General features: G+C 45.8%; 1 protein-coding gene across 1 annotated transcript; it reads right to left on the bottom strand.

Moving 5' to 3' along the window:
* Nucleotides 1-7,442: 7,442 nt before the first annotated feature.
* LOC112218667 (leucine-rich repeat neuronal protein 2) lies at nucleotides 7,443-12,359 on the bottom strand. The gene is made up of 2 exons (XM_024379667.2): nucleotides 11,665-12,359; nucleotides 7,443-10,173 (listed from the first exon to the last, which is right to left on the bottom strand). Exon 2 carries the CDS (start codon nucleotides 9,935-9,937, stop codon nucleotides 7,916-7,918), a length of 2,022 nt encoding a protein of 673 aa, XP_024235435.1. The 5' UTR covers nucleotides 9,938-10,173; nucleotides 11,665-12,359; the 3' UTR covers nucleotides 7,443-7,915.
* Between the last annotated feature and the right edge of the window lie 217 nt (nucleotides 12,360-12,576).

Here is a 12,576-nt window from a genome sequence, read left to right as displayed (position 1 = left end):
AGAGGTTGGAGTCTGTTTGATTGAGTGTGTGGACAGTTGTCTTTTATACAGGTAACAAGTTCAAACAGGTGCAGTTAATACAGGTAATGAGTGGAGAACAGGAGGGCTTCTTAAAGAAAAACTAACAGGTCTGTGAGAGATGGAATTCTTACTGGTTGGTAGGTGATCAAATACTTATGTCATGCAATAAAATGCTAATTAATTACTTAAAAATCATACAATGTGATTTTCTGGATTTTTTGATTCTGTCTCTCACAGTTGAAGTGTACCTATGATAAAAATTACAGACCTCTACATTCTTTGTAAGTAGGAAAACCTGCAAAATCGGCAGTGTATCAAATACTTGTTCTCCCCACTGTATATATGAGATGAGTAATGTAGGATGTGTAAACATTCTTTTAAAGTGGTGTTATTTAAAGTGACTAGTGATACCTTTTATTAAGTCTCTTTATTTAAGTGGCTAGAGTTGAGTCAGTACGTGCTTCTACACCTGCATTGTTTGCTGTTTGGGGTTTTAGGCTGGGTTTCTGTATAGCACTTTGAGATATCAGCTGATGTACGAAGGGCTATATAAATAAATTTGATTTGATTTGATATGTTGGCAGCAGCCTCTCTATGTTAGTGATGACTGTTTAACAGTCTGATGGCCTTGAGATAGAAGCTGTTTTTCAGTCTCTCGGTCCCAGCGTTGATGCACCTGTACTGACCTCGCCTTCTGGATGATAGTGGGGTGAACAGGCAGTGGCTCGGGTGGTTGTTGTCCTTGATGATCTTTTTGGCCTTCCTGTGACATCGGGTGGTGTAGGTGTCCTGGAGGGCAGGTAGTTTGCCACCGGTTGATGCGTTGTGCAGACCACACTACCTTCTGGAGAGCCTTGCGGTTGAGGGCGGTGCAATTGCCGTACCAGGCGGTGATACAGCCCGACAGGATGCTCTCGATTGTGCATCTGTTTTAGATGATGAGCCAAATTTCTTCAGCCTCCTGAGGTTGAAGTGGCGCTGTTACGCCTTCTTCACCACGTTCAGTTTGTCCGTGATTTCAGTTTGTCCGTGATGTGTACGTGATGTGTACGTGATGTGTACGCCGAGGAACTTATAACTTTCCACCTTCTCCACTACTGTCCCATTGATGTGGATGGGGGGGTGCTCCCTCTGTTGTTTCCTTAAGTCCACGATCATCTCCTTTGTTTTGTTGATATTGAGTGAGTGGTTATTTTCCTGACACCACACTCTGAGGGCCCTCACCTCTTCTCTGTAGGCTGTCTCGTTGTTGTTGGTAATCAGGCCTACCACTGTAGTGTTGTTTGCAAACTTGATGATTTAGTTGGAAGCGTGCATGGCCACGCAGTCATGGGTGAACAGGGAGTACAGGAGAGGGCTGAGAACGCACCTTTGTGGGTCCCCAGTGTTGAGGATCAGCGGGGTGGAGATGTTGTTTCCTACCTTCACCACCAGGGGGCGGCCCGTCAGAAAGTCCAGGACCCAGTTGCACAGGGCGGGGTTGAGACCCAGGGTCTCGAGCTTAATGATGAGTTTGGAGGGTACTATGGTGTTAAATGCTGAGCTATAGTCAACAAACAGCATTCTTACAAAGGTATTCCCCTTGTCCATATGGGATAGGGCAGTGTGCAGTGTAATGGCGATTGCATCATCAGTGGACCTACTGGGGCAGTAAGCAAATTGGAGTGGGTCTAGGGAATCAGTTAGGGTGGAGGGGATATGATCCTTGACTAGTCTCAAAGCAATTCATGGTGACATGAGTGAGTGCAATGGGGCGACAGTAATTTAGTTCAGTTACCTTATCTTTCTTGGGAACAGGAACAATGGTGGCCATCTTGAAGCATGTGGGGACAACAGACTGGGATAGGGATTGGTTGAATATGTCCGTAAACACACCAGCCAGCTGGTCTGAGCATTCTCTGAGGACGTGGTTAGGGATGCCGCGTCCCTTCACAGAGTTTGCGCTGTTCTGTGAAGGGAGTAGTACACAGCGTTTGTACAAGATCTTCAGTTGCTTGGCAATTTCCTGCATGGAATAGCCTTAATTTCTCAGAACAAGAATAGACTGATCCGTTTCAGAAGAAAGTGCTTTGTTTCTGGCCATTTTGAGCCTGTAATCGAACCCATATATGCTGATACTTAACTGGTCTAAAGAAGACCCATTTTATTGCTTCTTTAATCAGAACAACAGTTTTCAGCTGTGCTAACATAATTGCAAAAGGGTTTTCTAATGATCAATTAGCCTTTTCAAATAATAAACTCTAAAAGAGTGCAGTGTATAAAGTCAGAACATCTGCTGTCTCAGCCACTGCCTGTCACCAAGGGTGTACCCAAAGGCTCGATCCTAGGCCCCACGTTCTTCTCAATTTACATCAACAACATAGATCAGGCAGTAGGAAACTCTCATCTATTTATATGCAGATGATACAGTCTTATACTCAGCTGGCCCCTCCCCAGATTTTGTGTTAAACGCTCTACAACAAAGCGTTCTTAATGTCCAACAAGCTTTCTCTGCCCTTAACCTTGTTCTGAACACCTCCAAAACAAAGGTCATGAGTTACCTCATACAAGTACTTGGGAGTATGGCTGGACGGTACACTGTCCTTCTTTCAGCACATATCAAAGCTGCAGGCTAAAGTTAAATCTAGACTTGGTTTCCTCTATCGTAATCGCTCCTCTTTCACCCCAGCTGCCAAACTAACCCTGATTCAGATGACCATCTTACCCATGACAGATTACGGAGACGTAATTTATAGATTGGCAGGTAAGTGTGCTCTCGACCGGCTGGATGTTCTTTACCATTCGGCAATCAGATTTGCATCCAATGCTCCTTATAGGACACATCACTGTACTCTATACTCCTCTGTAAGCTGGTCATCTCTGTATACCCGTTGCAAGACCCACTGGTTGATGCTTATTTATAAAACCCTTTTAGGCCTCACTCCCCCCTATCTGAGATACCTACTGCAGCCCTCAACCTCCTCACACAACACCCGTTCTGCCAGTCACATTCTGTTAAAAAGTCCCTAAAGCACACACATCCCTGGGTCGCTCGTATTTTCAATTCGCTGCATCTAGCGACTGAAACAAGCTGCAACAAACACTCAAACTGGACAGTTTTATCTCAATCTCTTCATTCAAAGACTCAATCATGGACACCCTTACTGACAGTTGTGGTTGCTTTGCGTGATGTATTGTTGTCTCTACCTTCTAGCCCTTTGTGCTGTTGTCTGCCCAATAATGTTTGTAACCTTTTTGCTACAATGTTGTTGTTATGTTGTGTTGCTACCATGCTGTGTTGTCATGTGTTGCTGCATTGTCTTAGGTCTCTCTTTATGTAGTGTTGTATCTCTTGTCGGGATGTGTGTTTTGTCCTATATTTTTATTTTATTCATATTTTAAATCCCAGCCCCAGTCCTCGCAGGAGGCCTTTTGGTAGGCCATCATTGTAAATAATAATTTGTTCTTAACGGAGTTGCCTTGTTGACTTGTCTTGACTTGTCGGATGTATTGCCCAGCTGTCAGCCAATCATCATTCAGTCCTCTTCTCCTCCAGTCCTAAAGTGCTAAAGGGTGTGTAGGTTTTTGTTTTAGCCCAGCACTAACACACCTTGATTCAACTAATCATCAAGACTTGGGACAATATTGTTCTATCTATCTAATACATTATCTGTCTTGTCTGACTATTCAAGAAAATAAGATGCTGCTGAACCGGAAGCAAATAGCACCACCCTGTGGTTGTGTAGCAAATGGCAGTGATTGAATCTGTATCTTACCTTTATTTAACTAGGCAAGTCAGTTAAGAACAAATTCTTTGCCCATTTTTCCCAGCGATCCCACCACTACTCCGTCAGAGGGTTGAAGGGAGACGAAGACACAGGGTTCCTTGCTAAGGTGATTGTGGGTAAAACCTGCTTCGGCAGGATGGACTACGTCCGCCCCCCTCGAAACACCCATTACTGACAAGTTTATACAATGGAGCACACAGCCATGCAATCTCCATAGATAAACATTGGCAGTACAATGGCCTTATTGAAGATCTCAGTGATTTTTTACGTAGCACCGTCACAGGATTCCACCTTTCCAACAAGAGAGTTCGTAAGATTTCTGCCCTGCTGTTATTGCTGTTATTGTAAAGTGGAAACATCTAGGAGCATCAATGGCTCAGCCGCAAAGTGGTAGGCCACACAAGTTTACAGAACGGGCCGCCGAGTGCTGAAGCGTGTAGTCGAGTGCTGAAGCGTCTAATGTCCTGTAGGTTTTCAGTCCAAGGATGGTAGATCTCCAGGAAGAGGGTTGGGCAGCCCTGGTGTAGCGGGTAAAAATCGTCTGTCCTGGGTTGCAACACTCATTACCGAGTTCCAAACTGCCTCTGGAAGCAACATCAGCACAATAACTGTTTGTTGGGAGCTTCATGAAATGATCAACATGTGCAATGCCAAGTGTCAGATGGAGTGGTGTAAAGCTTGCCTCCATTTGACTCTGGAGCAGTGTAAACGCGTTCTCTGGAGTAATGAATCACGCTTCACCATCTGGCAGTCCGATGGACAAATCTAGGTTTGGTGGATGCCAGGAGAACACTACCTGCCCGAATGCATAGTGCCAATTGTAAAGTTTGGTGGATGAGGATTAATGGTCTGGGGATCTTTTTCATGGTTCAGGCCAGGCCCCTTAGTTCCAGTGAAGGGAAATCTTAACGCTACAGCATACATTCTAGACAATTCTGTGCTCCCAACTTTGTGGCAACAGTTAGGGGAAGGCCCTTTCCTGTTTTAGCATGACAATGCCACCATGCACAAAGCGAGGTCCATACAGAAATGGTTTGTCAGGATCGGTGTGGAAGAACTTGACTGGCCTGCACAGAGCCCTGACCTCAACCTCATAGAACACCTGTGGGATGAATTGGAACAGCGACTGCGATCCAGGCCTAATCGCCCAACATCAGTGCCCGACCTCACTAATGCTCTTGTGGCTGAATGGAAGCAAATCCCCGCAGCAATGTTCAAACATTTAGTGGAAAGCCTTCCCAGAAGAGTAGAGGCTGTCATAGCAGCAAGGGGGGGAGCAACTCCATATTAATGCCCATGATTTTGAAATGAAATGTTCCACGAACAGGTGTCCACATTCTTTTGGTCATGTAGTGTATGAGATGGAGCATCTAGTTTAATTCACTTGTTATTTTCTGCCACACTAGAATATGTAAGGGATAATCAACTAGGGGCTATTTGTTCTGTGGAAAATAATGAACGTCGTGGAAGATGTGTTCCATAACTCCCTAGCGGAGTGAGCTAACCTTCCACTGCATTGCATTTTTTTTCCAGAGAATGCATAGCGCCCCGAATTGATTATCCCTTTTATTCCGTGGCTATAACTGAGCACATTTACCAGTAGAAATGTGTTCATTTGCCGGTAGAAATATGTTCCAGATTTACTGAAGCAGCTAGTAAGTTTAGTAGATAGCGACAGTAGTTGCCTTGGTAAACAAACAAACAGACTTGCTAGTTTAGCTAACCAAACCATTTGTACTAGCTTGCTATTATGAAAGTCGAATTCAGCAATGCCAGTAATATTTTCAATTCGACGTTTGCTTTCAAAAGCAGCTAAACATAGAACATGTAAGAATGAACTACAGCCATTGAATTCTACTGTACAAATATAACGTTTGATTATAGGAAATAATGCACGTTTTAAAATTCAAGTCAATTCAAGTCAATCAGAAACGAGTATACAACAACGCCATGGTATAAACTTAATTAATTATACTGTAATTGTAATAATGTATAACAAACTCTGGCACATTTAGCACCAAGTCCAAATGTTCAATCTTTTAAACTACATTTTCCTGACCTAAAACAAAATATATTCTGAAAATAATTAATGAATGCCTTGAGTAAGAGACATTTTCTTGGTAAAAGGTGCGAAAGGCCCTCTGTGTGAGGAAGACAGAGATAAAGAAGCCAAACTGAGTTTAACACCGGTTGAGATGCTAACTGCTCAGTTCCTTGCACCATTTCTGTTAACGTGTGTCTGTGTTCAATGAGGAGTAATAATCTTCTGAGTCTTTGTTAATTTAGTGTGCTTTTTCTACAAAAATACTGGCTCTTCTGCATAACATTCTAATTATGTAGGGTATAACGATCTATTCCTGTTACAGTCCATGGCCAGTAGAAAGATAAAAGTTCTAGATTAAAATATGAATTTAAGTTGTCATAGAAAGATGGTTAGAAATATTGAGTTGTGAATTCAATGTAGTCAACAGTTACCATTTTGAAGAGTGCATAATCTATTGCTCTCATCTGCCTCCAGCAATAAGGGAATTAGTGAATATGGACAGGAAAACAAACCATCAACATAAATCAGTCCAACTTTTTTTAATAATAGCTCAAAATAGAATTTAATACATCTCAATCCTATTTGAAAGAGAAGTGGCACACTGGGTAGGAAAACAAGGTAATGTTATGTAAAGGCAATAGGATAGAAAAATAACGCAAGGTGACAGGAAGCCGATGGAATAGGCGGAGTGAGAAAGGGCTGGTCACATTAACCACTTAGATTTACAAAACCTCAAAGAAGGCAGGGATAGGCTACAATAAAATGACACTGTTTGGAAAATGCCTGTCCCCTTGTGTAAGTGAAGAATACTTCTCTCCTGTAATAGTCCATTTATTTTCTCTATGGCAAGTACCACAGTTTGAGTGTCCTCTTTATACAAACTAAAACCATGTCAATGTGTAGGCCTATGCATACAGTGCACTCGGAAAGTATTCAGACCCCTTCCCTTTTTCCACATTTTGTGGAAAATGTCCGCATCAGTCTATACACAATACCCCATAATGACAAAACAAAAACAGACACTTTTGATAATATATTCTACATAAGGTCCCACAGTTGACAGTGCACGTCAGAGCAAAAACCAAGCCATGAGGTTGAAGGAATTGTCCGTAGAACTCTGAGACAGGATTGTGTCATGGCACAGATCTGGAGCGTTGACGTGACTGTCCCCAAGAACACAGCGGCCTCCATCATTCTTAAAGGGAAGAAGTTTGGAACCACCAAGACTCTTCCTCTTCCTTCCTTAATGGTTTTATTTTACCTTTATTTTAGTCAGTTAAGTATAAATTCTTATTTTCAATGACGGCCTAGGAACAGTGGGTTAACTGCCTGTTCAGGGGCAGAACGACAGATTTGTACCTTGTCAGCTCAGGGATTCGAACTTGCAACCTTTCGGTTACTAGTCCAACGCTCTAACCACTAGACTACCCTGTCGCCCCAAAGTACTGAGTAAAGGGTCTGAATACTTATGTAAATGTCATATTTCAGTTGTTGTTTTAATACCTTTTTAAAACTTTCTAAAAACCTGTTTTTGTTTTGTCATTATGGAGTATTGTGTGTAGATTGATTAGAGAAAAAAACTGTTTCATCAATTTTAGAACAAGGCTGTAACATAACAAAATGTGAAAAAAGTCAAGGGGTCTTAATACTTTCCAAATGTACTGTATATATAAAATATATACATATCTGACTGTACAACACTGTCGTATGTACTGCCACTGTGTCATATGTCCTATTTACAGGCCCCAATGCTCCCAACCACTCCCACAAGCATCTCCAGATTCAGCCCTAACATGTCCCAACTGCGGCAGGACATGTGCCTCCTGGATTGGGCTTCACAACCACCTACAACCGCACCCCCGCCAAGAGTGGTAGCCATATCTATCCTATAAATAATCCCTGGAAGCGATGGTATCTTTGGAAACGATGTACTGCAAGTATGTGTGTATGTTGTTATGTGTATAATATCATTCATTATTTATATAGCTAGGCTTTACTCATATGTGTGCTGCTCCTCATGCTTGCTGTCTTGACCCTTGCCCTCATGTGACCTCCCTTCCCTCAAAACCCTCTTCTTTAACCCCTATCCTCTACCCTCCAACATCTGTTGCCTCAACCCCTTCCCTGGCCCCTGCACCCCTACAGTCACACTGTGAGTGTCGGCCCCCAGTGTGTTCTCAGCCACACAGGTGTACAGACCCGAATCCCGGGATGTCACCATGACGATCTCCAATGTTCCCTCTGGCAGGAGCCGGTAGGCAGGGGAGGAGAGGAGGGGGGGAGAGGAAGGGGTGAGGCTGGAAAAGAGGACAGAGGCATTACCAGATGCTGGGCTGGGTAAGTGGGAATGGTAAGAGGAGTAGTTGGATGTCTGGCTGGATGCAGGCTTGGAGTTGAGGCTGGAGATAGGCTTGGAGTAGGGTCTGGATCCAGGCTTGGAGAAGGGTCTGGATGCAGGCTTGGAGTAGGGTCTGGATGCAGGTTTGGAGTTGAGGCTGGATCGAGGCTTGAAGTAGGGTCTGGATCCAGGCTTGGAGTAGGGTCTGGATGCAGGCTTGGAGAAGGGTCTAGATGCAGGCTTGGAGTAGTGTCTGGATGCAGGCTTGTGGCTGTGGGTGTTGTTGGATGATCCCAGTCTCTGTCCAGAAGGAGTGACCCAGTAGATTGTGGGCTGAGGCTCTGCCAGGGCGCGACAATGCAGGGCCAGCCTCTCCCCCTCTCTCACCCCCACGTAGGGGGGGAGGATGCCAGGGGGGATGAGGGGGAGGCAGGAGGCTGACATCTCTGTGATTGACACCTCCCTCACCCTGCGAGCCCTCAGCTCTGGAGGCTCAGAACACAATGTGGCCTGGGGCTGGATAAACCTCACAGCCTGTGGCATCTGTGTATCTGTGTGTGCATCAGCATCTGTGTGAGGGTGCTCCTCAGCCACCCAGCGAAACAGGCAGTCACAGCGGAGGGGGTTGGAGTGCAGGCTGACCTCCCTCAGTCTGGGCAGAGACAGGACAGTGTGTTGGTGCAGAGCAGTCAGAGCGTTGGAGTTCAGCATCAGGCTCTCGAGCCTGCCCAGCTGGAAGAAGGCCTGGGGGTGGATGTAGGACAGCCGGGGGTTGTTGGTGATCTCCAGCTTGGTGAGCTCAGGCAGGTTCTCCATGGCTGCCCTCTCGATGGCCACCAGCTCCTCCATGTTGTTCAGACCCAGCTCTGTCAGGTGGACCAGGTCCCTGAAGTCCCCTGTCTGAACCAGACTCAGACGGTTCTTATTCAGGTCCAGGAACTTCAGGCCTGGGAGCCTCCTCAGGGCCTGTGTGGGGACAGTGGTGAGGAGGTTGTCGTAGAAGGACAGGCTCTCCAGGCTGTCCAGCCCCTCCAGGGCCCTCTCAGGCAACCCTTTCAGCCCCATGCCCCCCAGCACCAGGCTGCGTAGAGACGCCAGCGCCTGGAAGCCCCGTTCAGGGAGGACCTCCACTGGGTTTCCCCCCAGCATCAGCACCTGGAGGCAGGGCAGGGTGGTGAACCAGAGGGGGTCAATTGAGGTCAGGTGGTTGTTGTTGAGGTGCAGGCGCAGCAGGGAGCCCAAGCCAGAGAAGGCTCTAGGAGCCAGGGAGGCCAGCTGGTTGTGGCTGAGGAAGAGCTCCTGTAGGGTAGGCAGGGAAGAGAAGGCGGCAGGGGGCAGGGACCGGAGCTGGTTCTCCTCCATGTGCAAGGAGAGTAGGGAGCGCAGGGAGGGAGTCTGGGGCTGGGTTGAGGTTAGTGTCCTAACACTGCTGAAGCGGTTCTGAGACAGATCCAGCTCTGTGAGGTTGGGGAGTGTCTGTAACAGTGGTGTCTCCAAGGCAGACAGCAGGTTACTCTGCAGACAGAGGGTGTGTGTGTCTAGGGGGAGAGGGGAGGGGAGCTGGGTCAGGAACAGGTTGTTACAGTCCACAGTTGGAACCTCGCAGGACAATGACTGGGGGGAAAACCAGGGCTTGATCTGACACACACACCCTGCCGGGCAGGAGACGCTCCATGGCAGGGAATGGACCACTAGTGCACTGGACACACACACCCACACACACAGGACCAGCTGCCTCTGCAGTAGGACCATTGACACCCTCAGCATCCTCACAGCAGAGGAGTTGATTCAGAGGAGTCGATTCAGTGGTGGCAATTCGATTGAGGTGACTCAGGGTTGTTGCCAAGTTACAGCTCTGTAGGTATCTGCTGTTGCCAGGTTACAATGCCATAGGAATCTAGAGTGTTGTGGACTGTCTAGGTGATGGTCTCCGTGGTCAGACGGTCGCTGTCACATTGTGGCGACAGGTGTACTGGGCATGGCTCTGTACACACTAAGGAGACCTGACAGAGAGAGAGAAGGAGTGAGCGAGAGCGGTGGAGAGAGACGGGGAAGATAATGTGTTAAGGACAGGTTTTGTAACACATTTAGAGAGCCAGAGGACAGGTTGAGAGAGTACCTCCTGTTCTTTCAACTCTCAACCATTCCATTTGATTTGATTTCCAGTCTCTTTGCATATGCAATGGATTACATTTGATTTTTGGATACATTGGATTTTTGTCCCTCTTTTCTTATTTACTTTAATTATATTTTGAATGAATGAAAATATTTGTGCGTGCGAAGTGTGCACTGATGACGACCAGTCACCACCTGGTGGCAGTGTTTACCAGTTAAGATAACAGAGGAAGTCTGAAATAAAACACATACACACTCACACAATGGAAAGAAAGGGGTAGAGAGACTACTAGACCATGTGTCAAGGAAATGAGAGGAAGAGGAATATATCAAAAGGAGATGAGGATACCTAGTCAGTTGTCCAAATGAATGTATTCAACTGAAATGTGTCTTCTGCATTTAACCCAACTCCTCTGAATCAGAGAGGTGTGAGGGGCTGCCTTAATTGACATCCACATCTTCGGCGCCCAGGAAACAGTGGGTTAACTGCCTTGTTCATGGGCAGAACGACACATTTTTACTTTGTCAGCTCGGGGATTCAATTCAACAACCTTTCGATTACTGATCCAACACTCTATCCACACCTGCTGGTGGGAGAGGAGGAAGAGGGGGAAAGGAGGAAGAGGGGGAAAGGTGGGAGAGGAGGAAAGGTGTGAGAGGATGAAAGTGGGAGAGGAGGAAAGGTGGGAGAGGAGGAAAGGTGGGCGAGGAGGAAAGGAGAAGACTAGAGGAGGTTGTCTGGCTGTAGCTGAGACTGCAGTAGGAGGGATGAAGTAGTAATCTACAGTGGAACTAAGCTATCTGTACTAACAGACAGAGGGAGATGGAGGTATGGGAGAGAGTGAGAGCAAAGAAAATGGAATGACAGGGATAAAAGAGAGGGAGGGTTAGAGAGAGGGTGCTGGATGCTGATGCCTCGATCGCTTCAATACACACAAACATGCGGGCACACACACACACACAAAAACACGACAGAGTCTGAGCAGTTAGCACAAATGAGATGACACCACTGTGGCACATCACAGATGGCACTCTTCTCCTTCTACTGCTCTGATTCTGTGTGTGTGTGTGTGTGTGTGTGTGTGTGTGTGTGTGTGTGTGTGTGTGTGTGTGTGTGTGTGTGTGTGCGTGTGCGTGTGTGCGCGTGTGTGTGTGTCCATGTGTTTACCTCAGTGCCAGTGTATCTGTGTCTAACCCAGACATATGTCCAAGCGAACACAAACACACACATTTGCATCTCACAAAAAAAGAATCCTTACCATCGAATGAACAATAATCCTTACCATCGAATGAACAATAATCCTTACCATCGAATGAACAATAATCCTTACCATCGAATGAACAATAATCCTTACCATCGAATGAACAATAATCCTTACCATCGAATGAGTACGGTTGACTGCATGCATCTCTCGATCCGTCCTCTTTCCTTCTGTCCCTCTTTTCCTAACCCACAATCTTTTCAGTTGTTTTTTTCCAGGAATGTTCAGTCAGCTTGTCTTTGTCTTGCTTTGTCAATGGCTTGCTCCACAATAAATCATCCTTCCTCTCTCTCCTCTTAAAACATATGTGTTTCCCATTCTGTATTTCTCTCTTTTTAAAATATTCATCCTTTTCTCTCTCTGAGGCTGTGGGGAGATCTCTACAGGATGAATCTGCACTCTCCCCAACCCCACTGTATCTCAGTCAGTATGTGTGAGCCTCTCTCTCTCTCTCTGTCTCTCTCTCTGTCTCTTTCTCTCAGTAGCCAGTTGTCTTGAGCAGGAAAGCCAAAGATGATTTAATCTGAGTTTCTGTCCCTCTCTACTCCCCCTCTCTCTCCAAATAAAAAAATAATTTAATACCTCTGAATTGCAGGCTGAGTGAGTTTCCATTTGGCTCACTGGTTTGCTTTTTAAAAGCTGTCTAGTGGAGCATAGTGCTGGCTACATAGAGAATGAACTATTAAAACCAAAAAAGCTTTCAGAGACATCAGCATCTCTTCCGTGCAGAGGAAGAATCCCGGTAGCTATTGTATAAACTTTAATGCACTGTGTGGGTGTGTGTGTGTGTGTGTGTAAAGCAGTGGATTCAATCTCCCCTTTCTCTCCAACCGTTCCACATCTCCCTCTCTCCCTATATCTCCTCCCTCTCCCTTCTGTATGTGTATAAAAGAAAATGACTGTGTGTTTGTGTCACTGTGTTTATGCCCTCAGCCATTCCTGTGCCACTGCTGACAATTGAGAAGAAAAGACAAAAGGATTGCACAAAAGTTTCCATTCTCTCCCAACAAACCCTAACAAGTCACCTGC

This window comes from Oncorhynchus tshawytscha, linkage group LG19 (assembly GCF_018296145.1).
Source record: "Oncorhynchus tshawytscha isolate Ot180627B linkage group LG19, Otsh_v2.0, whole genome shotgun sequence".
Taxonomy (NCBI): domain Eukaryota; kingdom Metazoa; phylum Chordata; class Actinopteri; order Salmoniformes; family Salmonidae; genus Oncorhynchus; species Oncorhynchus tshawytscha.
This window is presented reverse-complemented; position numbering and strand designations above follow the sequence as displayed.

Bases quoted from the DNA above. Each gene is read 5' to 3' on its own strand.
- LOC112218667 (XM_024379667.2), bottom strand. From the start codon at position 9,937: ATGCTGAGGGTGTCAATGGTCCTACTGCAGAGGCAGCTGGTCCTGTGT.